The sequence below is a fragment of the Polyodon spathula genome, chromosome 2 (assembly GCF_017654505.1).
Source record: "Polyodon spathula isolate WHYD16114869_AA chromosome 2, ASM1765450v1, whole genome shotgun sequence".
Classification (NCBI taxonomy): Eukaryota; Metazoa; Chordata; class Actinopteri; order Acipenseriformes; family Polyodontidae; genus Polyodon; species Polyodon spathula.
The window spans coordinates 84,625,289-84,652,738 of NC_054535.1; the positions used below are offsets into that span (position 1 = coordinate 84,625,289).

The 27,450-nt window shown below is 37.1% G+C and overlaps 1 protein-coding gene across 1 annotated transcript in view; it reads right to left on the reverse strand.

The window, feature by feature from the left end:
• Positions 1–27,450, reverse strand: part of LOC121302565 (serum response factor-binding protein 1-like) — a 53,720-nt gene that overhangs the window by 16,664 nt on the left and 9,606 nt on the right. The window contains exons 2-4 of the mRNA XM_041232568.1: positions 22,701–22,789; positions 18,416–18,488; positions 3,656–3,727 (exon numbers count right to left, since the gene is read on the reverse strand). Coding sequence (XP_041088502.1) covers positions 3,656–3,727; positions 18,416–18,488; positions 22,701–22,789 — 234 coding nt within the window. The remainder of the gene's footprint in view (positions 1–3,655; positions 3,728–18,415; positions 18,489–22,700; positions 22,790–27,450) is intronic.

The following is a 27,450-nucleotide window of genomic DNA, read 5'->3' on the forward strand; positions in this document are numbered from 1 at the left end:
CTGGATAAGGACGTCTGCTAAGAAATAAATAACATGTTGACGCATGTGTGTCATGACAAGTAATACATATTTATTTATTTATTGATTAATATTTTGAAAAATTAAAAACGCACATTTGCACTTCATTTAGTCCGTGGTCATCTGCTGTTTTTAATACAAAACCTAATTTAAAACATCCCTGTTGGGGGGGGGGGGGGGGGGGCATATCCACAGCACATTAAGAAAATATGAATATATCTGCCTGTAATATCAGAAATAATCTGATAAAACTAAAACAGCAGGTTTAGATAAACTGTTACTCATTTAATTAATGCATACACTAAAGAATTGTTTTCTGCAGTATGGTTTCAGTTTCTAGGCAGAAAAAGTCAAACTGTTCAGTCACTGCCAGACAAAACTGTTTCATTGGAATCAAATGATTCTAAACATCTGGACTGTTGTTTATGTACCAAACGCACAAAGACCCCACTAATTTCACTGTGTACACATATAGGAAACATGTAAACACTTCAAAATGACTTGCTGTATATAAAATCTCAGGATTTTAATTTTTTATGTTTTGCTGCCAAGGTTATCACAACAGAATATGACTGGCCTAAGTGTATAAAACATGGGAAAGTCGTCTGTGGGTTCACAAGTGCTTTTAACTGGTGAAAGAAAAAAAAACTGGAATTCAAAGGGCAAGAGCAGGCAAAAGGTCTGACAGACTTTGACCGGCAGCAAACAGATAACAGGGAAAAGTGAAAAGGTTAATGATGACTGATAATCTGACCTGTGGCTAGCTTTCACTCCCACATATATCAAAGAGGCCTCCAGCTGTAATCATAATGTCTGCTGCAGTTACCTTGGTGATAAAAAGGGATCTGTTATTTAATCCATATAAATTTACCCTCTATTTTCCCTCTATGTCACCAAAACATTTTTAATCAGGAAAAAAACTAAATGTTCCCTTCCTTTAGTTTTCAACCTCTCATGTCATGTTTAAATATAAAAAAAAAAGTTGTGGCAACAAATACAAAAGATAGATATTCCAGTAAACATCTGGTACATCACCCACCACACAGAAAGCAACCAAAATAACATTCCATAAAGAATTAAGAACAGCTCTCTTTCAGAAGAGAAGCAGGACTTTTTTTCAAACATGAAAGCACTCCCAAGTTATTATTTCCAAACTCTGACTGCACTGCCCCAGCATTTCAATATGAAGACAGGATAGTTGAGAACATCAATACCTTACATTACTTAAACAAACAAACACCTTTGTAAAAAATGAATTTAGGCTTCCTCTTTCACAGCTTTTTACCACTCAGTGTGGCCTCCTTTGGATGACTGACTGGCCCTGTATCAGTGTACTTCTGGTGGACTTGCAGGCATTTTTTTTTTTTTTTTTGCCACTGCTCTATGCAGATGGTCTTCCATTTCTACTTTGCAGCTGGCATTCGTACTTGCCTGGTAAGTTTGAGATTTTTTTTTTATCAAGGTCATTAAAACTGCTGCTTTTAAGGAGTCCTAACTAAGGTTGTAAACATAGATTTTCTTACTGCACTTGCAGTATCACTGGTACCCCTTTTCTGTTGAAAATCTTTTGGTTCTTGCTTGTATTTTACACTTCCATTTGGAGTATGCAGACATTTCACAGAGACTAATGATGAAAAGGGACCATGTGACCTACAACAATGTACAGAATTGATGCAGCACTTTATCTATAGTGTACCATTTGAAGTATTTGCAAGCACACAAGAACCACAATATAGTTATAAAGGGGGCAACCCTAATGCTATTGCTAATAAACCATTCTGATAACTGAAGACTAAACATCTAAGTATTAATTAAACTAGAAATAAGAGTTTTTGTGAATAAAAACAAAGTGTCTTTGGTAGCAATATAAAGATTAATTTCTGTTGGACTCCACCTGTAATAAAACTTTGACAATCGTAGAATACAGGTTGTAAAGACTATGCCTGATAGAGTGGTCTGTAGTGGAACTGAAACAGTTACTTTTCATTAACCACCACCTGTGATTGAAATTCAGTACAACCGTGCATCAATTATAAAAACCCTATGTAAAAGTATTAGGTCTATAATTAATTAATAAGGCTAGAGATAAACGCAATGAAGCTGTCAAAGGGCTAATTTTAAAATAGCAGCAACAGTAGGCGAGAGGTCAGTGTCACCAACACATTAAGTATGCCGAGTTTATACGACCATGAAAATATAAAGGAACCGCCTTATAGTTTCTGAGATATGAGACTTTGACATTGTGGCAGAGGAAGATTTGCAAAAAGTCACTTGACCCCAATATGGCGGGTGGGGGGGGCATACAAACTCCACTTGAGGGTATGTTTAATTACAATTTGCAAACAAACATGCATATAGTGTACACACTGGTGCAGAACCTTTGTTTCGCTTTCTGAGCTAGTCTATAACATCCCTTGAATAGCTGATCTGATTTCTAAACTCCTGTTGCTCCAAGTAATATAGCCTGTTTTATAACAAAGTATTGTGCACAAAACGATAAAATATAAGACACAACATCCAGACATTAACTATGACAGGAGTGTATTTACGGTAAAATGGTGGCATCACAGCTTTAAGTTTAAGATTTCATTTGCTGGGATTGTTTAAAGTCTTTCTTCTGGACCACTCAATGGCTTTGTCGCTCTGTCATAACCATTGTCAATTACAGTTAATGTGAAACAAAGAGAGGCTATATTTGTTGCTTGACTTGTGAACTGTACCGTAGTGTGAATGATCGATTTCAGCTCCATGTTATCATATGGGCTATCTCAAGACTATATGCCAAAAGCACATTTTCTTAACACTACTTCTGGAAAAAATGTACAGTAATGTCTGTTCTGACACAGTCATATTTAAGCAAAATGCTATAAATCCTATCGACTGTGTGTCACCAATCCTGTTTAATTTACACGTCACAGCACACCAGAAGTGGTATGTAAAATGCTGTACATTCCCCAATCAGTTTGTTTTCTTTTTCAAATTGTTTCCCACCCACCTTGTCTTCGTATTCCCTTGTGTTTTTTATGTACATCGGGCAGTTGGCAACTCGGCGAATGCAATAAATTGCGTCAGAAATGGATATATTAATTTGCTACACAAGGTAACAGTTTCGGGCACCAGCACTGGTATTTACATTTACTGGATCTGAGGACGACCCAAGCCCCAGCGCTTTATTTGTCAGGAGGTTTTGTCAAACAAAACTCTCAATTCTACAAAATTGAGACGCCATTTATCTACAAAGCATTCAGGATATGACAAAAATTACTTTTTTTTTTCTTTTTTAAACAAAAGAAACAGGAACTTTGCCATAAGCAATTTTCAACGTGTAAAATGACAACATTTCTTGCTGACCTGGTAGCAAAGATTCAAGGCCAGCAATCTCATTGTTAGGTATGTTACATAAATACTTTATTTCTACATGTACTTATACGTGTCATGTGGTCTGTGGGAAAAATTCAAACACCAAGGGGGTCCCTACATTGAAAAAGGTTGGGAACCACTGGCACAGTGGGTTAACTTAATTCTGATAATACAGAATGAAAAAAACTTTTACTAAATCAACACTGTATGTTCATGCTACTATATAAATGTAGTGAATAAAAACAAACAAAAACACAACAGCTTTGTTTATACTTACATTTTTGCACACTTTTTCAAATATGGTATTCCTTTGCAAAGCAGCTTTGGTAACTTGATCTGGTTTTAGACTCTGCAAGATAATGAAAAATACAATTTAACCCAGTTCTAAAGAGTACAAACTAAAAACAATAACTGCCTCAACTACAGAAGAGATTAACACATTACATTTAAACCAGATTTAAGTCATAAAAAGCCCATTTAAAACATTTAAAATAAATTATTAATGTGTCTGCAATAGAACTGTTGACAATGTATTTATTTTCTGTATTCAAAGTGATCAAAGAATTGAATCAGCTACTACAGTAAGTGAAGGACAGTACTTGAGATATACAGTACCATGTATGTTCATATAATACTATGGCTCTAAACTCCCTGTGAGTACCAATTCTAGGGTCTTACATGAGGCTTGCCAAATCCAATAAATGTATTTCCATTCCTTAAACCTGTATTTTAGGTTTAATAAATTGAGATTCCGACTGACTAAAAATTTTCGGAAATAGTATATTGTCACAATCTGTAGTGGCCCATATTCTCTGCTTAAGCAACATTTTCCTTTACCAACGAGCCATTCATGGAAATACATTAAATAAAACATGCCCTATAAAAGATCAAACTGTATTTCCATATAGATTTTTGTGCACACTGCTGTGCTACAGTTTTATTTAAAATGGGGGGGGAATCCACACGGAACTGCTAAAGTAGTCTCAAGTGTGTCTAATTGTCTCAAACCTTCTCCCACCATTTCAGACTTTCCAAGACACTAACAGTGGATAACTACTGCAGTGCCTACAATTCCACACCATGAATTTCTGAAAATGTGATGTTTACATTATGGAAAGTAATTAAACAGAAGTGGCTGTTACTAAACAAAATGTTATTGCTTCAACTAAAATGCACCATACTTAAGTAGACATTAGTGGTTGTTTATTACTATCATACTTTTCTAAACTGATTATAGTATTTTATGCTAGTTACTTAAGTATTGAGAAATTAAATCTTTAAACTTAAAAAGGTGAGTCCACACCAACCAAGAAGATGCACACATTGTAATAAAAACAAAAACAATGTTTGACTTTAAAACATATTTTCAGGTTATTTTCCTGCTTCTTTGCATCCATTTCATAATGTAAAAAAAATTTACTCATAGGGCTTTGGAAACAACTAAAATGTTTAGTGCCACATATTATATATATATATATATATATATATATATATATATATATATATATATATACACATACACCCACACCCACACACACAGAGTACCAGTCAAAAGTTTGAGTACACCTGCTTGAAACCAGGTTTTTCATGATTATCTATGCTTTTAACTGTATAAACTTGTCTATAAACACTTATTTAATTATATGATACGTGTACTTATATAAGCTGATAATCGTAAGTGAATTGTATTCAAAAATTACATTTTTAAATGAAAATGTAAATGTTGTCAATTTCAATGAAATGGTCACCCAAAGCAAGGGGATTTCAGTCTGAAGCCCAAGTCAGTTAAAAGTCTGAAATGTGTATAACACGGTGTTAGAACACTGGCCTAAGTATAAAAGTGTCTTTGTTAGATGTTCTCTGAGTTAACTAGCATGTTACCTAATTAACCTTTTGTCACCAATTATTGTCAACAGGTGAGGGTCCATGATTACTATAAATATAGGTAGCATAGACACAAGTTTGTCATTCCTGAATGTAAGCAGAAAATGGCAAAATACGCTCAGTTAAGAAAAAAGACAGTCTGTAATTACTTTAAGAAATGAAGATCAATCTTTAAAACAAATCGCAAGAACTTTGCAAGTGTCTGTAACTGCTGTGGCCAAGATCATCAAATGATTTAAAGAAACTGGCACTCATGAGGACCGAACAAGGTCAGGTAGGCCAAGGGTGACCTCAGGATCACAGAACAAGTTCATCAGAGTCACAAGTCTGCAAAACCGGCGATTAACTGCCCCTGAAATACAAACTCGGCTAAATGCTACTAGAAGTACAGATGTTTCAACATCAACTGTTCAGAGGAGATTGCGTGAAGCTGGCATAAGGAAGAATTGCTGCAAAGAAACCATTGTTAAGAGTGCAGAATAAGAGGAAGAGACTTACCTGGGCCAAAAAACACAGAAACTGGATGTTTGAGGAGTGGAAGTCGGTCTTAAGGACTGATAAGTCAAAATTTGAAATATTTGGGTCCAACCGCCAAGTATTTGTAAAACGCAGAGAGGGTGAGTGCATGAGCTCTGCATGTGTGGTTCCCACTGTCAAGCATGGAGGAGGCAGTGTGGTGACAGAGTTGGTGATCTTTACCAAGTCCATGGCAAGCTCAACCAGCATGGCTATCATAGCATACTTCAGAGGCATGCCATTCCATCAGGATTACGGCTAGTTGGGCAGTCCTTCATTCTTCAGCACGATAATGACTCGAAACACACCTCAAAGTTGTGCAAGAACTATCTGGTGAAGAAGAAAAGTGAAGGACAACCCTCAATCTAATGACCTGGCCTGCCCAGTCTCCAGACCTCGATCCCATAGAACTTGTGTGGGACAAACTGGACAGAAGAGTCAAAGCAAAGCTTCCCACAAGTTCCCTACATCTCTGGGAATTGCTGCAGAACAGCTGGGAAGACATGTTGGGTGATTTCCTGCTGAAACTTGTTAACTGAATGACTTGTGTTTGTGAGGCTGTTATTAAGGCAAAGGGTGGCTATTTGGAGGAATCCAAGATTTAGAGACAATTTTCAATTTTCTTGAACATTGCTTTGATATTCCTAATGTTTTGTTTTGTATATTGTAACATGTGTTCTCATTTTCAAGTATTTACAGAAACGTATACGACGTAAAACATTGTCAATTATGAAAAAAACCTAGTTTCCAGCAAGTGTACTCAAACTTTTGACTGGTACTGTGTGTGTGTGTGTGTGTGTGTGTAATATATATATATATATATATATATATATATATATATATATATACACACACACACACACACACACACACACACACACACACACACACACACACACACACACACACACACACACCACAGAAAGTCTACACCGCCTTGAACTTTTTTCACATTGTGTTGTGTCAGTGCTTCATAGTTTCATGCATTTTTTTTCCCCACTTCTCTACACACCATACTGTTAAGGGGAAAAATGTTTTTATTGAGAAAAAGATTATATGTGAAAAATACAAAACTGAAAGATCATAATTGGATAAGTCTCCACCCCCGTGAGTTAATCATTGGAGGCACCTTTGGCAGCAATTACAGCTGTGAGTCTGTTGGGATAGGTAACTTTGCACACCTAGATTGGGCAATAGTTTACCATTCTGCTTTACAAAACTGTTCAAGCTCTGTCAAGTTCCTTGGGGAGCACTGATGGACAGCAATCGTCAAGTAATGCCATAAATTTCCGATTGGATTTAGGTCAGGGCTCAAGGACATTTACCTTGTTGTCCCTTAGCCACTCCAGTGTAGCCTTGGCTGTGAGCTTTGGGTCGTTTTTATACTGAAAGGTGAACTTCCGTCCCAGTTTCGGCTTTCTTGCAGAGGGCAGCAGCTTTATCTCAAGGACTTCTCTGTACTTTGCTCCATTTATTTTTCCTTCTATTCTGACAAGTGCCCCAGTCCCTGCTGATGAGAAACATCCCCATAACATGATGCTGCCACCACCATGCTTCACAGTAGGGATGGTGTTCTTTGGGTTTGCGCCAAACATAACACTTTGCATTTAGGCCAAAAAGTTCCATTTTAGTCTCATCAGACCACATAACTTTTTGCCCCATGACTACAGAATCTCCTGACAGTTTTTTTGCAAGCTTCAAACGGGATTCAAGGAGGGATTTCTTGAGTAAAATACAGGCCAGATTTGTGGAGTGCTTGGGATATTGCTGTCACATGCACACTTTGACCAGTCTTGGCCATAAAAGTCTGTAGCTCTTGCAAAGTTACTATTGGCCTCTTGGTAGCCTCTCTGATCAGTCTCCTTCTTGCTCGGTCATCTAATTTGGAGTGATGGCCTGATCTAGGCAGGGTCTTGGTGGTGCCATACACTTTCCACTTCGTAATAATTGTCTTGACCTTGACATTCAAGGCCTTTGATATTTTTTTATACTCATCCCCAGATCTGTGCCTTTGTCCTGGAGTTGCACGGGCAACCCTTCCACGGGAGCTGCCACACACTCCACCCCAACCCGATTTGGAAGTGTCTCTGGTGATGGCCTCTCTACTGGTGACGCTGCCCAGAGCTATACCTAGGCTTAGATGTGCCAGCTGTCTCCACCAAGAGAGTGCCTGTTGTTGAGACACAGTAAACAGGAGGTTGCGATTCAACATGGGCTGACAAGTCGTGTAGTTGAACCATGCCTGCAGGGAGCGCACATGTAGAAGACGTAGTGGAAGGGTATTGAATGCTGCTGCCATCAAGCCCAGAAGCCTGTATAAAACCACTAGTTTAAGTGCTCTGCTGAGCTGAAACAGCTCTAGGCAGGAGGTAACTCTCCTCACTCTGTCTGACAGAGTAGCCAACATGAGCCCTGAGTCCTGGCTCTTTGCATAGTTCACTTTCAGGCCCAAACGATGTAGGTGGTTGGTGATAAGCTCCGATTGTTCATGTGCCTGTGCTGGAGACTCGACGCAAATGAGCCGATCACAACCCGGCGCAAAGTGGCCAGTATAGCCTCCATGCATTTTTTTTAAACGCACAGAGCTAGAAAGAGGCCGAACGGCAGAACACAGAACTGGTATACTGTTCCCTGAAAGGCAAACCTCAGGTGCTTCCTGTGCGCTGGTTTTATTTTATGGGGATGTGAAAATAGGCGTCTTTTAGGTCCACCATGGTGAACCAGTCGTCTGGCCTGACAGACTGCAACAGCCGCTGTGAAGTCAGCATAGCATTTTGAACCATCTCTGACTCGGATACAAGTTTACCTGATCGAGGATTGGTCTGAGGCCGCTATCCTGTTTTTGGCACCAGAAAATACCTGGAATAACCCCCCCCCCCCTTTTGTTGGGTGGGGGCAATTGTGCAAATGGTCTAAGCTGCTACCTCCTGATCCTCCTTAGCCACCTGGCAGTTGTTATTGTCACGGCCCAGAAAGCGATTGTGGGCTTTCCGGGTGGATCCAACAGACACTTTGGGTGCCACAGTGCTGCAGACTTACGTGGTGGAGGCGGGCGCTTAGGGGGGAAGAAGCACCAATTCTTTGGTGGAATAACTACATCTGCACAATAACTGTAGATACAGCATTCCGTATTAGAAGCCACATGGTTACTATCATTAATGGATCATAGTCATCACTGACATAAGCCCAACAGGATGTTATGTGGTTTGAGTTAGTTCCTGAGAAGAATAATCTCTGCAATTACTATTATTGATGTGTAATTGCCACTCGCCGTGTGTTATTGTTTTCCTATTGTTTTACCCTGTCAGTTAAGAAAAGGCTTAATGCAAAGTTCGATTAACATTGTGTGTGTGTGTATATTAAATAAACACACACCTTTCTTTCAAATACTGGTATTTTGCTTTCACTTTAATACTAGATTTCCAATATGCAAGTTGGCAGCTTCTGTTCAAATATTTAACTACTAATTTATTTAAATGCTTCTATAAGTCTCGTTTGTTTTGTATATTGTATGTCTAAGTAAAAAGTAATTCTTTACAAACAGTCTTTATTTGGAACTGTACACATATACTGGATATGTATTTATGTAAACGTTTTCTAAATCTGGTTGTAATTAAAAGATGGATGAATGGGGTGGATGAAAAAAGAAATGCATGACACAGAGACAGATAGCACGTCTTTAGACACATTTTGAACTCTGGTGTGGAGCAGTGAAGATGCCAACTATTACATCACTCAGTTGAGTTGAATTATCTTGGTTTAGATTACTCACTTGTGTCGAATTCTGCCAATTTAACTCAATGAATATTTTACTTCGCAGGCTGTCTGCAGTGACTTTTTACATTTGGAAACACACATACTGTATGCCAGAAAACCACGTGGTTAAAAATTACATCATTCTCTTTTAACACAATAGGTTGCCTTTTTATTTCAACCACTGAATGTAAAAACACACTTACACACATCTAAAAACCCATGAATTCATTCCACAGGAAATATATTCCTAACCTATCATTCAAGGGAGCAGGTTTGTAATACTATACTGGACTTCTCACCCTTCAAATACCAAAATGTTAGTGATATACTGCCATGAAAATATTATTGTGTTAGTTTGGAAGAGAGTTGTAAAAGCTATCCCCAAAAATTTTGACAAAGAAAACAAACTCTGCTTTTGCCTTTCAGATGACAAGTATGCAGGCCTCTTGCACCACTTCAGCCAAGACACTAGAATCAGCCCAGTTCTGTGAGGACTCTGGATTTCCAAAAGTTGCAGAAATGTGACAAGCTGGTTACCAACAAAAATGGATTCAACCACCTCACAGCTCTAATTGCTACAGAAACATGTCACAGATTTCACAACTAATCAATCTGATCCCATCATCTGACTAAAATCATATTGTTTTATACACAATCAAGAATCAGGAGCTGTGAAAGGAAACCGTTATTTTTAAGGTCATGAAGGAGTTAAAATTGCTGAATTCTAAATTGTAGAATTCTAAGATGATTCAAAGTAATACTGACACTTGTTTTTCCAATAAAATCTCCTGACAAATACATTTCACAATTAAAAGTCTTAACAGTTACCTTCTCTTGCTACTTGTAAAATGGATACAACCTGCAAGTCATTATACAATCACTGTTTTGTAACCAAAACACAAATAACTTTTATAACTCTCTTTGCCAAATAACCAGATAACAATAACATGAGAGAAGGAGGTAGGTGGAATTCAGCTTGCTGCTCAAGTAATTTGCCAAGAACGTAATGTGTTTCTTTAATGGAAATAACATTCAAGGTATAAGCACTGGAGTAAGAGGTTTGAAATATTGATAGATCTAATTCAAAAGACGGCTCTAATCCAAATTGGCAACATACAATAAATGTGTTCCAATTCTGCCTCTAAGGATATTCAAATTAGATTAGGCCCTTATGATAAAGTTAAACATGCACACCGCAGCATTGTACAAAAAAATGTATCTATTGAGTAATTTGAAACTGCATCGATAATAATGGCTTACAGTACAAATTAGCCAAATGTTAGATAGATTAAAACCTAGGACTAATTAAATACATTTGAAGTTTCCAATTATTTATCACCATTTTTCAGTTTAGACTGCTATAGGATGTTCCGATACCACAGCAGCTCCCTAAACAGGTATGTGAGAAGTAAAAATCTGTAATGGATGATAGAGAGCAGGTTGAAAACTCACTGAAGAAACATATATATATATATATATATATATATATATATATATATATATATATATATATATATATATATATATATATATAACAGCTTCTGAGCTTCGTCTCCCATTCTGTAAGTAAGTATTCTCACTTAACTAAAACAGGTCATTTTTCACATGTTCTTCTATGAAAAATGTCTGTGTTGAAGAACGGTGATGGTGATGAGTTTGCCATCTGCTTCACAAACCTTGCGCCTGGGGCACTGTTCATAAAAAGAGAATGTTTCAATAAACTCCTTTTTTTCAATGTTGTTGAACATTTATGGCTGGTTTCAAAGACCCTGATTAGCACGAACCTTGGGACTACATCAAGTTACTTTAGGTAAAGTAGTCCAAAATGAATGCTTATCCATGCTTGTGAAACCAGACGCTCATTTACAGAAATGTCTTGGCACATTTACTTTAATGAAGTTGAGTAATGTAAAGTTGTCACTCATTTGAAGCATGAATTGTTAACAATTAAGAAATGATTACCCAAAATCAACACACATATAGTACGCATTACTCCCTGAACAACAGACCTAGTTGGTTAAGAGACAAAAGAGTTCAAGGATAGCACAGCAATCCAGAGGGCTTCTCTACCGACTTGATTCTGGCCTGTATACTTAATATATTTATGGGAAAGTAGAACAGCTGTCATGTGTTAACAGTAATTTTTCCATCTTTTATAAATATCAGTGTAAAAAAAAAAAAAAAACTGTGCACACACTGAACCTTTAACAGCTAAATGGCTTCTGCAAACAATTAACATAACTCTTATATCCACGTTGGTAGAATTTCCTGTCATCCTGCAGAAAGAGCATCAAATTCTGCTTGTATGGGCTCAAGCACAGTAAAGTATTACATGCTCTGCTGACTGCATCCTACTGCTTGGTTTAAATGGACTACTGCATTAGAAAAACACACTAAATCATGAGGATCGGACCAAGCGCTGGGCCAAATCACAACACTGTGAAGTGCGTGATGGCCAGCTCGTGTAAACAAAATGTTCCAGAGGAAATATGCCAGATCTAATACTGCCCCCTGAATGACCTAAATGTAAAGCTGCATTTGAATAAACAATATTTTTGGCCCTATCTAAGCAACAGTTTTTACACTTCACTGAAGGATTTACTAAATTGTCTTTTATTATTATTTCCTCTTTCTTCATATTGCAATTAGTTAGAATAATTCAGATCACTTAGGAAAAATATTGTATTAACAAATCTAGTAAAACAGCACTCCTTGTCCTTGTTGCATTACAGTGCGCTGTTGCCTTGCATGTTTCCCAGAGGAGGCTACAGATACATTAAAATGAATGAAATAAAACAAAATGCTACTCGTTTCAGTTAAACTTATACCGTATTTGAAATGTTGCAGATGATATATCACTTAAAAAAAAAAAAAAAAAAAACTTGACATTATCCATTACTTAACCCTTCGTCAGTGGCAATAAATTGCGCTCACACAGAAGGCAGAACTGGGTGTGAATGCATTTATTTATTAACATTAAATACCCTACAAAAAGAAATATGATATTGCACTTAGAAACTTAACATGTATAAAACCTAGTAAAAAAAAAAAAAAAAAAAAACACAATTTGTCAACACATACATGTAGGAAGTCTCATTGCACAAAAAAAGTACAGTATAAAAACTGTACTTAATTTGGTGCTTGGCTTGGTTCATAATTATCCAATTACTAGAAAAAAAGTTTGTTTGTTTTTTTTTTCCTGAAACTGCGAAGCAGTAATCTCAATAGTAATCAACAACCAGACTAGGCAGTGCACAGCGAGTGTGGGTGCCAAGGTAGCCCAAGCCAACTTTCAGCAATAAATTGAAATGGAGTTACAGAAAACTAAAAAAACTTTAAGAGAATCAACAACTGGAAGAGGTTTGTTTATACCCACCTTACCTACCTGGTTGCGAGAGGCAAATGGGAATGTAATCTCCATGGAGGGACTATTTAAAACCTCAGTGGGCAGGACGGAGGGCTCTATCAGCAGTTCTGATAGAAAATTCTCAGTGAATACCTGACCTGTGACAGGCATATCCCGAAGGTATGGTTGTTGGTCATCTTCAAATTGAAATGGAACAAGTCTTTCATAAGTACACTGATGAAAGCACAAGCTGAACGCTTGTCTACTTTAAGCTTCTTGCACATTTTACTTCATAGAGGATAGTACAGCCTACTTGCTATCAATTGGAGAGGTTTTGAATGTGGCTTACAAATTTAGTTTTTACGTTCAAAGTTGCAAGGTACAGAACAGATTAATGGCTGAGGGATTCAGTTTTTAAGTTTATTTTTATCTAAGAGGAATCCAGATTGTTAATGAAATTCCAGTTGTCTATGTTGGACACGAAGGAGTAAATAATATACATCTATATCTTCTCCTTAATAAAGTATGCTAAACATTTGGTCAATGAACATGTATTCCTGTACTAAACCGTCAAGCTCAGATACTGTATCCTTTGAATGCGTCTTCATTATATATACAAAAAAGAAATAAAAAATCTCTACAGCCAAATTAGATTCAATAAATATTTACTTGAGTTGGAAATGTTCAACAATACTGACATTACAAAAAAACATACAAGTCTGGCATGTGGAGAAGAATGAAGTCATAGTTGACCAACACTGCCAGAGTCAACATTCTGAAAAGTCTGACGTTTTTCATTCCTCTATGTGATGTAGTTACAGTATGTGATTTTAAAATTCAGCAAATGCAAAACACTCAGTTGTGCTTGGCAAAACCCAATCCAAAAGTGATTAAATTAGCATACGGCATGGTCTAGTGTGGTAATGCTCAAACTGTCACAGCACTCATCCAAAAGAAACAGGCTGTCCCCCTTAAACCAAAGCAAAACGTCAGGAAATGAGAACCAAAAATATGACAAAACGCAAACATTCTTGTTCTGTGCAGTATGGTCATGGTCTCCAAGACACGAACAGTGTTAATTTAACCCCAATACGAGGTCAGTGCCTTAATTAGCGTCTGAGATATTAGACTTTCCAAGTATAATAGCAACATAACTAGATTTTATCAAAAGGTATAAAGTTGCTGAATTAATAAATACATACCAAGCACAACAGATGCCAGAAAAAAACAAACACTGTCAAATATTCTGAAAACAAATAACTAATACCCTAATAAATGCAGATTCAAACCATGCCTTATGACGCTAGCTTGCGATTCTGAAGGAAGAAAAGTTTATGAAGGTATAATATTTAAATATTTAATACATACACCAACAGGAATATTTGTTAGCATATACGAATAGTATATGTGTGTGTGTGTGTGAGGGGGACACTACAAAACAGTAAGTAAGACTATAGGAAAAATACACAACTTCAATACAGTGCTCCCCCTTTAGATGCTGCCTGTCACACTGTGGAACAGGTTATAAGGCGGTACGGTCATGGATCCCATTTGCCCCATAATGCCATTACACTAACACTAGTATTCTCATTATATGGCGGAATACAAACAGCAGTCTCTTAACTATGGATCCCGACTATAGCATCACAAAGGGGTGCACTGTACATCATTCATGTGCAAAAATCAAAAACATTTTTTAAATTTTTTCTCAAGAACTAAAAGGCAATAAAATATGCTTATAAATGAATTAAAAAAAAAAACCCACTCAGGATTAGTAATTGCACATAACCTCCTTGATAACCTACTCCTGTAGGACATGTATTTGTACCTAAAAAAATAACTGAGCATGAAACAACTTGTAGTACAAGACCAAACAACTGCTACTAAACTTCCAAATCTCAACAAAAACAACTGGTAACTGTTCATCTGAGACAGCTTCTGATAAACAATTCCTGTGGCTTTGAGAAGATTGTATAGGACTTTTGTGTTAATTACTGACACATTGGTTCATAATCATTTTTTGGGAGAGTACACGGTATGAGGTGTACAGAGCAACACGGATAGTGCAGCTGTTACGTCTTGCTTACAAGTCTCACTCATGTTTCTCTCTCTTACTTCCTGTATCCCCTGCATAAAGGCCAACCTCAATTAATATAGGCAAACCACAACAGTCCAAATGCAAACGTGCATTAATTCAAACCTGTAATTTAGAGGTGTAGACACACATTTCAAACGTAGTGTAACCAATACAAATTGCTTACTTTGTCCTACAAAAAAATAAAATAATCTACTATCGATTTCAGGTTGCTTTTCTTCATTTTACTAACTTTACTGTTTTTAAAAGATTTAATGCGGTTCTATTTTTTCCAGCAGGAATCACTGTGTTTCTCCAAGCACTTTCAAGAACTCAAAAAAAACAGTTTGAGCATAGCAACAACGATGTCAATACTGACATATTAACGTCTTATTGGCTGACCCCCCACTTAAACAGTGTTGTCAGTGTATTTGCTGGTTCCCAGTGTCTGTATTATTGAAAGTGCTTAGAGAAACACATTCTATGTAGGAGCTACAAAACAGTCCATAGAGACGCTGAGAACCAGCGAGACAGTGCGCTGCACAAGACGAGGCATAAATGCATATGGGCATGAATATCACCAGTACGAATTACATTGTAAGTGCAAAATCTACTTTCCCTGATCTATAACCCATTCACAAACTTGCTCAGTGTCAGCTGGCCCATTTTGTCACAATTCAATTTAATTCTGTCTAACCTTATCCTGCAAGAATCACTCTATCATAACGTATTATTGTTGCCATTTTTTTTACTGTGCACCTCCCAAACACTAAGCCACGAGAAAGGCGTGCCTTATCGGGCAAACGGAGGGAGGGATGCTGTTAGAATGAGCTTAATATGACCGTGCTTCCAGAACTTTCAATCACATGTGTTCACTGGCAATGTCACTGTGATTTTTCTGTCTGTGAGCTCCGTGCCAACTCCAAAACGTTCAAAAAGAAAGAAGGAAGGAAGAAGAGCCATCTAAAGCGGCAGCAAAGTATTCTAGGAATTACCGAATGTTCAGAGAAGCAATGGATGCACAACAATTTCTCCCTAACAATAATAATAATAACCAGAATTGTCAGACAGTTTTACAGCTCCCAAGCCCCAGTATCAGTACCCGTCTAAGCTTGTTTAGTTCTCAAAGTGCCAACTTTAAAATCAGTAACTTCAACTGTTCGACAGAAGATTTTGAAAGTTTTTTTTCAAAAATGCGTCATGCAGCCATCTTGTTTAACATGAGTTAAGTCAGTTGTATTGCTACAGTGTCAAGGATGATGCTTGTGAAGTTTCGAGTTAGTCAAGTAAACCGTTTGTCAACTGAGGCAGTTTTAAGTTTCAGACGTAAACATACACCTGGCAGCCATCTTGTTTTATAAAACATACCCATTTTGACATATTTTTATTCCATTGTTACTGTGACAATAACTACCAAATTTGGAGTTTGTCGGTCAAACGGTGTTCACATAGCAGCAGTTTGCTGTTAAGGACGCGTTTTGATAAGATCTGTGGCAGCCATTTTGACATTAAAATTTATGCAGAAACTTCTGCTTCGCAAACTTGATGCAGGTTTGGATGCTGATGATATATAGCAAGTGTCTGATCAATCGCTTCACTGGTTCCCAAGAAGATTTCGAAAGGTTTCTTAAAAAATGAGTCAAATCGCCATTTTCGTTTCCGGTCAACACAATTTTTTAAAAAAAGGTTGTATTGATACAGTATCAGGGAAGATGCTTGTGAAGTTTGGAGTTAGTCAAGTAAATCGTTTATCAATTGACGCAGGTTTAAATTTCAAATCTAAACGTATAAGTGGCAGCCATCTTGTTTTAAAAACATCACTATTTTCACATATTTGTATTCCATTGTTACTGGGACAATAACTATCAAGTTTGGAGTTTGTTGGACAAACGGTTTTCAAAACAGCAGCAGTTTGTTAGGGGCGCGTTTCGATAAGATTTGTGGCAGCCATTTTGACATTAAAATTTATCACAGCAACTACTGCTTCGCAAACTTGATGTAGGTTTGGAATTGGATGATGTATGCCAAGTTTCAGATCAATCGTTTCAACGGTTCACAGGAAGATTTCGAATTGTTTTATTGAAAAATGCGTTACAGCGCCAATTGTAAGGACGCAGCAGCAAAATTTTTTCAGCATCTGACAGCAAATGTACCCAGCTTGTTACCTGCCAAGTCAGAGAATGATAGGTCACACAGCTTTGAAGCAGCAGCAGTTTAAAGTTTTGGGAAGAAAAAATAAATTAATAATAAGATTTTTTTTATTAATAGGAATTTCACAGCCTTTGGCTTTGAAGCCTAATTACAGAAATACTAATGTGAACTTACAGTTGTCAAGTACAATATTGCAGAAAGGACGAGATTAGACAGCGTGAAATTGAATTGTGAGAAAACTGGCTTAAAATTGCAATACTTTAAAATACAACAGTGCAATACACATTATAACTCATTTTTAACTAGTAAAACTCATGCTTTCACAAAATAGATTAGGATGTGTATGCTTTACAGCATACCTTTTTTTTTTTTTTTTTTTTTTTACTGTGTCCAGCAATGTAAATCCTTCTCAACTGTAAATTTCATGAACTGTGAAACAATATAAAGTCTCTCAAATGTAAACATCTAATATTATGTACATCCAGCTGTTCATCATTGTGATGCTGAGCACTCTCCATTGCCTGACAAAGTTTCTATTTCTATTTTCTTTATTTCAAAGCCACGTTTCTTGTACAGGTTTTATAACAGCAGTTTTCTAAGTTACAGTTGCGCAGACTGCAGATGGAACAACTCATTTGACCAGCAGTTAAATCTTCAGCCAGTTTGCGTGAAAATTTCATTTTTTATTTTATTTTTTAAACTTTCCCTTCACTCATATCGCTTATTTGTGCTTTTGTATCATTAAGGCTGTATTTAAGCCTCTAGTCTAATCCATGTATTTGTCAGTGGTGTGTGACTGACTTTAGTTAAAAAAAAAAAAATACCCTAAATATTTATTTTTTGCCAAATTACCCTTTGTAATTTATCATAAAACGTTTGTTGTTTTAATTTTTTTTTTTTTTTATACTATTTTATTTTTACAATGGAAAAGCGAACTATATTTTATTTTTGTAACAATTAGTGTGTGAATCATTCAGAAAAAATTGATTTGTGTTTGTCTGAATTCAAATTCCATCAACACAATAGGCGCTCTGTTTCTTTTTTGTTGTTTTATGAAAGTATGAAATCACCTTTGTGCCCTTGGGTTGGACTTATGTCTTGTTTTTTTGTCTCCTAGAACTGCCTCGGTGCCCCTGAATCTTCACGCCCAACAAAGGCAACATTGCCTTGCCCTTCATGAGTTGTATAGATCTGGCAGTTTTCAAACCTGTTGCATCGCCTCTATGTAGCTTTGATGTGTATGGTCATGTTAAAGCGAAAACCAGCAAATTGCGTCTGGTGTGTGGCAGCCTTTAGTGTCTTTGTTTTACCTTCATAGCATGGATTTCTTCTAACAACCTTCCGGCTCGTCTTTTGTTCTTTTCAACTTCCTCTGCATTACCCCTGCAATGATACAAGAACACATTTTAAAATAAATTTAGTATCTGCTGGGAAATAAATGTTTTAGTGGGCATCCAGTGTAATCCCATTGCTGAGAAGGGCAAAACCAACTTTGGATAAAGAAAAGCAAGCATAGATATAAAATGCACTGCCAAAAGGCTGTGCAGCATTAGTAAGCATAATATTTTTTAGGCCTACCTCACTTAAATGGTCTAATGAGGAGTGCCTTTTGGAGCCAAAAAAAAAAGATCCATGGTACAGCATACAGAGCTAACATTGAATTTTAAGGGGCATTTTATTTATTGTAGTTCTGGTCACCTCACTACAAAAATACCTTATCCTCCGCCAGGGACGTATATGAAAATTTTTTAGGTACTAACACTAGTAACACACTACTAACACTAACACTGCTTGTCCAATAGGTCATAAACAATGCCAAGGACCTTCTTTGGTGCAATAAAGTATATATAATATACAATTAGGGTTTCTAATTTCTGGTTTTAACCAATAAAAATGATAACCCCCCCCCCCCAAAATATACAATAAAATGGAATCGGTACATCATCAACAGGTCTTCCGGATAACGAGGTTGTCACCAAATGCCATGTTACTGAACACAGAAAGACCAGCCTTCAAGTAAAATCTAAGGCAAAATCAAATTATAACTTAAAATAGAAGTTGAGATATTTATATACAGGTCATGACAATACTCACGTTTGAAAGGTTTTTCTCTGCAATACAGGAAATTGAGCAAGCAGCCACTAATTAGTTAAGAATCTGAGTGTCTAACAGTTAATTTCAAAATCTATAATAAAGAGGTGTTTCTTACTAATCAGTTTCTGCTGTTTCACAGCAACTTTAAAGTGATGAGGTTTCTACATCAGAACATCTCCTAATCACCTTGACTCTTATTAGTTTCTACCCCTTGAGGATGATTTTATTTATTTATTTATTTTTTTAAATAGGGAATGACCTGTCGCAGATAAAACAGTACCATAAGGAAAAACAGCTGAATGGATTACCTTTAAACTAAAGTATGTTATTGCCCTAAATATGGCTGATATACAGATTGAAATACATTTACATAAGACTGTTGATGGTATGGCAGCCAGACAGTGTGGAATGCTGAATTATCTGGGATGGGGGGGGGGGGGAGCTGGATTGAGTGCCCTCATGAAATACATAAATGCTTTGCATTTACCTAAATAATTAGGCGGTCCTTTAACAAAGAGTAGGGACCACATATCGACCAATCAGGTTAAAGGAAATCTTAGACCCCTTTTCTAATGACGTATAGAACATTCTTCCCCAGATCTTTTTTTAGGTTGGAATCTGCCATAAATAAGTGAAACTTTGAGTTCATAAGATCATAATTTTCTTTTAATGGGCACTTGAAAACCAATGACAGCGGGGATCTCTATTAAGCAGTCCATTCAGAGAAGATGGATGCAGCTACAGGGAGTGGCATTAAGGAAGCTTGCTGACGCTTCGCTGCCCAAACTGAGCAGGGGTGAGAGGAGGTGTCGATGTTTGAAAGCTGTTATATTTAAATGTAAGTTTAAAAAAATATATATATTTAACCATCTTACTTAAAATAACATATTTTTGCCCTCAGTTATATCCTTATATAAATACTGTTGTGCCATCAAAATAACATGTTCAACAACACTAATAAAGTGACAAAGCGTTTCGGTTTTTGCTTTTGAATCTCCAGGCGGCAATATTGGAAGATACTGAAATAAATAAGAGAATACTTGATGATTTGGTAAAAATTGTAATAACCAGCAATCCGGACTACTTAAACATTCAGAAACTATTGTTGTGGTCTCCACCCAATTGTTTGAACTGTCGGAGGTGGAGGCCATGTGAACCCATGATTTTAATGTAAAACATATTTCTGTTTCACCCGTGAGACTGGTAACCAGCTTTCTTACTAATCTCCACAGCTGAGTAACTAAGGAGAAATGCAAAATGGAAGTCAAACAAGACTTTGGCAAATGGCTGAGACAGAACATTTATTTAACATTTCTCCTTCAGGGGATTACTGACTTCCTTTCAGGTGATGAAAGCATATGGTTTTTGACTGATAAAGGCAATTCTTTGTAAAAGATACTGTGGTTTACTGTAGTTCTGATAATACCCATGACTTAACTAAGCTACTACACAGCCATTTTCCTAAACTTCAAAAATGTATTGATGAAAATGGTCTGATCTTAAATGAAAAAAGACAAATATCATGCTGTTTGGTTTGGAGAAAATTATTCAAAATACTAGTTCAAAATGTTTCTATTGTTACTTGTAATACTACACCATTGGAGAGAGTTGACATTTAAATATCTAGGGGTTTATATTGACACAACTCTTAAAGTTGAAAAACACATTAAAGATGTATGTAGTAACATAGGTAGGAAGCTTGGAGTATTGTATGGTCAGCGTCACTGTTTAAGCTTTTGCAGCAAGGTTTAACCCAACAACTTTTGTTCCCTATTCTAGACCTTAATGATGTGATCTACAGGACTGCTAGTAAGGAATCACTGAAAAAGATCGATACAATGTACACTGAGTGTACAAAACATTAGGAACACCTGCTCTTTCCATGAAATAGACTGATGAGGTGAGTCCAGGTGAAAGCTATGATCCCTTATTGATGTAACCTGTTAAATCCACTTCAATCAGTGTAGATGAAGGGGAGACAGGTTAAAGAAGGATTTTTAAGCCTTGAAACAATTGAGACATGGATTGTGTATGTGTGCCATTCAGAGGGTAAAAGGGCAAGACAAAGGATTTACGTGTCTTTGAACTGGGTATGGTAGTAGGTGCCAGGCGTGCTGGTTTGAGTGTGTCAAGAACTGAAAAGCTGCTGTTTTTTTTGTCGTACCTTGACACGAATGGGGTATGGCAGCCGACGACCAAACAGAGTTCCACTTCTTTCAACAAAACACAAGTAACTGTGGTTGCAGTGGGCTAAGGAACGAAAACACTGGACACTGGAGGATAGGAAAAACATTGCCTGGTCTGATGAATCCCGCTTCCTGCTGTTTCACGCTGATGGGAGGACTAGGGTATGGAGAAAACCACATGAGTACATGCATCTATCATTACGCATGTTAACATTGCAGGCTTGGTGGTTGTGTGGGGTTTGTTTTCATGGCACACATTGGGCCCCTTGATAAAAGTGGAGCAACGTTTGAATGCCACAGGATATCTGAACATCATTGCCAATCAGGTGCATTCCTTCATGGCAGCAGTGTATCAATCTGCTAATGGATTTTTTCAGCAGGATAATGCCCCATGCCATAAGGCTAAGATTGTCCAGGAATGGTTCCACCAACATGACAGTGAATTCATCTTATTGCAGTGGCCTGCCCAGTCACCAGATCTCAATCCAATTGAGCTACTCGGAGAAGAGATCCACTACCAGCCAACTTGACAACTGTGGGAAGCACTGGAGTCAACATGGGCCAGCATCCCTGTGGAGCACTTTCGACACCCTGCAGAGTCCATGCCCCGATGAATTGAGGCTGTTCTGAGGGCAAAAGAGGGTGCAACTCAATATTAGGATGGTGTTCCTAATGTTTTGTACACTCAGTGTATAATAGGATTTGTAGGTTTATACTTCAGTGTACTCCACTAGGGCATCATTGCAGCTTGTATTCTAAATTAACAGAAGGAATTATTACCGGAAAATGATTCTTTTTAAAGGGGCACATAACATTACCAGTTTATTTAAACAGCTTGTTTCATGAGTTTACCTATAAATACAGCCTACGTAATGTCTGAGGCACAAAATACTTCAATATTAAAAAAGTGCTGCGGGAAGAAAATCTTTAGTTTTTTTTCTGCTGCTACAGATTGGAACCTGTTACCCACAGGACTTAGATCTGACATCTCCTGTTGTAGTTTTAAAAAACTGTTGTTCCCGTACTTAAACAGGCCTTGTGTATGTGCTGTGTAAACATAATGTGTACTTTGTGTATTGTCTTGTCATTATGTGTTTTTATTATTTTTATTTTGAAACCTTTTTGAATTGAGCGTTTTGCTTAGTGACTGGAGGAAACTTGAAATCCCTTATTAAAAAAAAAAATCCAGCAGAGAAATTACTAAAATCATAGGCATTCAATAAACTAGATGTATAGATCAAGTGAACAGCCTCCAAGTGTTAAATAAAACAGAATAAAATAAATAAATACAAAATAGATGACTCAAGTCACCAACTTTTTCGACTTTAGTTTGGTGATGTGCCTCGTTAACTTCCGGATGATCAGTGCTCTGGCCTTCTTTACGTCTTTCCTCATCTTCACAACCTGGTTAAAAAAAAATACAAAAAGAAACCAAATTTAACATTTCCTACATACAGTAAATCACACACTGACCTGCACACTATAACTTAACATGGACCACTGTGAGCCGGATACTGTACACTGTGGCCCCTTCTCCTAAGAGTTTGGTTAGCTGCATTTATTGCCCTATTAAAAGCTGACAATCTTCAAAGGAAATGGAACAAGCCAAAAACTCTTGAGATGTGTCTGAAGCCTGAACAAAAACAAAGCATGAAAAGGCAAGGCATTACCAGCCAGTGACGTTTTCATATTATTCTTGGAGCAAGGGTGTAGACGCATACTTGAGAAAATTGTTAATCATCTTTTACAGTAAATGCTCAGTCACTTTCATCTTTACACTTTAACATTTTAGATTTAGCCAACACCTGCACAATTAAAAAGTTACTGTTGGCAGCTCTAGTGGTTAGTGAAAAAAAGGTACACTGTAAGCTAGCAAAGCTGAATCAGTAAGACGCTATTTGATTTTTTGTGCACAGAGATCTCTCTTGCTATACTGTTTGCTAAACAGCTATAGACAGTGCATATTTCATAGCTTTGCTATTCAATTTAAAACCCTTAACCATGTGTTACATTCATACACACAAGAATCATCATGATTTGTACAAATTAGGGTGTAGTTGAAAATATGAAAATAAGCTTATATATTAGCTACTAGTAGAAGCAAAATAAAAAATCTGTTTAAAACTATCGGTTAACCATTAAACCGTAGTTACACCATCACACTTTAAATAAATACCCTTTCCACATATATTTAGTCTTTGTCATGTGTTGACATTAGTTTACCAGACATCAAAAGAGGCAGCTTAAGATCGCAAATCCTCTTTAATTAGATCATGATTGTATCACATTGCCGATAGTATCTCCGTTATTTTGATCCACTACAGGGGACACTCGATTCACATATGAAAAAAACGCCATTTAAAAATAAAAATACACGTACCATCTCATAAACTTTGCGTACCAATCAACAACCCAATTTTCAAGATTCTGAATCTGTTCTAAAAGAAACTACGCAAGTTGTTTTTGTTTTTTTTTTTCCATTGCTTGAAATGACCAGATAAACTGCAAATGTAACAAACTCTCCCCACAACCACTGAACTAAAACATCTTAGTTTAAATAAATATTTAAACCACTATACTCAAAGATGAACTAAAATGTCATCTGTTATCACAGAGCAGCGGTTCACAAACTTCACTGCGATCCCCTAGTTCTAGCAATAAAAATGACTACACAACAGTGTTTTTTATAGCGAACAGAAAAAATAAAAAAATAAATAAATATGCATATGCTTCTAGACTCCCGCGGTTTACGCGATCGTACTACAAAGGGAGCTTCTTGATTCAGCTTTCGAGTTTGTCAGTGAGAGAAAAGACTAATATGTCTCGTCCTTGGAGTGTCGTGTTAAGAATATTTAAGTGATCAAAAATATCTGCCAGAAACCAGGCAAAGCAAGCCATATATCACAAACTTTTTAGGGTTTTTATTTTTTTTGTTTACTGCTGATCGGGCGATTGTTAACGTAACTTTTGCTGGAGCACCACTCGATTTCCCTTCATTACTCCCGTTTCCAACACTTTTCTTCAGAAAACTGTCAACTGTTTGATATAAAGTAACGTTCTGAACACTCTTCACAACAATAATCACAGTGACTACAGAAGTGCATCCTGCTAACAGGGCAAGTTGGTTGCTAGGTAACCAGTTCAGAACTTTCAGACAAAGGCAGGTAGGGCGAGGGACTCGTTGGGGGTACAATTGATTAAAAAGCTGCATTAATAATAATAATGCATTAATGTACCTGCTTTTTAAACTAAAATGTTTTATTTTTATTTCGCAGGTATTCGACACATCGTTTTGACCGCTCCATCTTTACACGCTTCCCTTTTCAATTTTGACGCCAGCTGCTGTGCTCCGCGTACGAACACCAGAAATCGAGACTAGTTCAAAGAAGCGTCAATAGCTTCCTGAGGAATACGCACTGTGATGTTGCTGCTCAACTGTGTCTTGGTACAAGTTTCATTGAGCTCTGTATTTTAATTCAGTAAACAAAAAGAAACACCGGTGCCTAAGGAAATGGAGTATTGAACGAGTCTTGGACATTGTTTGTACTCTTCATAAACTTTACTAGCTTACATTATTATGCTGTCTGCTTGTAGTACCAATACGCATTTGCCTTTTATTCTTGGGAGCGTAAGAGCAGGGATTCACCCCGTGTATTCAAATAGGAAACTATTCAAAATTCCCATCCCTACCTATTTACAAACAATAAATATTCCTAGGAGTGATGATATTCTACTTTAAATTTGGAAAAATTGCCTTCTGTATACAATTAATTTCTGTTTCACTTTAACACATTTTCTACCTCCCATTCACCTTAATTACAGTGCTGGGCTCTCCAAAATATGTTTAATCGTGAAAAACCTATTTTTAGACCGTGAAATAAGCCATTTTTTAACATGAAAAAATACAGACCTATCAGGTTTTTGAACGAGATGGATTTCAGCAAAAAAAACACAACCGTACATAGGTAATGTTCAGTTCGCTCCGATTCAAGACATACCCGGTTACATGTTTTCCAGCTCAACACAGATGGAACTACAATGTATGGGCCCGCCAACATCCTGAAGCTTGCACTTCACACAATGCCGCTGTACTACCTGCATGATTTAAAAAAAATGTAAATAAAAAAAATAACCTGCGATGGGGCTGCCCGCTTCAGGACGGTCAAATGCGCGTCCTAGGAACTCAGACAACTGCAAACCTGAGAGTCCTGCACAACACACATCCCTTACAGAAATATACTGTATACTGTAGCTGCTAAATGATAATGCACTTAATGGTTTAATACAGTAACACTGCAAAGTTACTGCATTCAAAACACTTAGCTGGGTCCTGAATTCAATTCTTGGCCCAACCTTATGCGCAATTTTTTAACTGGAAAAACAATAATCAGCAGGTTAAATAGAAATCCAGTTACTACTTTAAAAAGGAACATTACTTGGGTGCAGATGAGATAAAGGAAGTTGCTGAGAAAGAATTCAGTTCTGGTAAAAAGTCTACAGCCTACAAGCGTGAAGGCTACCTCCGATATAAAAATTAAACAATACTTTGTACATCATGGTTTTATATTCTATTGTCACTGAAGGCACGGCTGTGTTCCTTAATGACAAGAACTGCAGCATTAAAAACAGTGCAAAAGCTTTTTTTTTTGGTTTACCAATACTGTAGCTATGAAAAAAAAAAATCCTACCATTCAAAACCAAATACACATTTAAAACAAGATACATACAGTGCCTATAGAAAGTCTACACCCCCTCAATTTTCACATTTTGTTGCCTTATAGTCTGGAATTAAAATGCATTAAAATATATATATATCATTTAATTTATCTACACATCCTACCCCACAACTTCCAAGTGAAAAAAATATTCTAGAAATTTGTAGAAAATTAATTAAAAATAAAAACTGAAATAGCTTGGTTGGATAAGTGTCCACCCCCCTTGTAATAGCAATCGCCTTCAAAATCACACACCAAGTGACCTCCACCTGTGTTAAATTGTAGTGATTCACGTGATTTCAGGATAAATTCAGCAGTTCTTGTAGGTTCCCTCTGCTGCTTGTGGCAAGAAGGAAGTCACTACTCAAGAAAGCCCTGCTCGAATCCCTTTTGAAGTATGAAAAAAAAACACTTCTGTAGCCATGTGGCAAAAAGGTTTTGGTCTGAAGAAACTAAAATGGAACTTTCTGGCCTAAATGCAAAGCGTTGTTTGGCGAAAACCCAACACAGCGCATCATCCAAAGAACACCACCCCTACTGTGAAGCATTGTGGTGGCAGCAACATGTTATGGGGATGCATCTCAATGGCAGGGACTGGGGCACTTGTCAGGACAGAAGGGAAAATTAATGGAGCAAAGTACAGAGAAGTCCTTGAGGAAAACCTGCTGCCCTCTGCAAGAAAGCTGAAACTGGGACGGAAGTTCACCTTTCAGCATGACAACGACCCAAAGCACACAGCCAAAACTACACTGGAATGGCTAAGAAACAAAAAGATAACTGTCCTTGAGTGGCCCAGTCAGAGCCCCGACCTAAATCCAATGGAAAATCTGTGGCATGATTTGATAGACAACAGTCTTCAACACTCCCCAAGGAACTTGACAGAGCTTGAACGGTTTTGTGAAGAATGGTCAAATATTGACAAATCTAGGTGTGCAAAGTTGGTAGAGACCTATCCCAACAGACTCACAGCTGTAATTGCTGCCAAAGGTGCTTCCACCAAGTGTTAACTCAGGAGGGTTGACACTTATCCAATTATGATCTTTCAGTTTTGTATTTTTAATATCATTTTTTTCAATAAAAACTTTTCCCCTTAACAGTGTGGAGTATGGTGTGTAGATAAGTGGAACTAAATCCTCATTTAAATGCACGAAACTCTAAGGCACTGACACAACAACGTGAAAAAAAAAGTTCAAGGGGGTGTAGACTTTCTATAGGCACTGTATCAGGTAAGAAATGCTAGAATTATTTTGTTAAGAATACATAAGTTACAGATGTTCTGTTATCTTGCTATGATCTTGTTTATATTAAAACTTATGACATCATCCTTTTATTTTATAACAGAGGAATTTC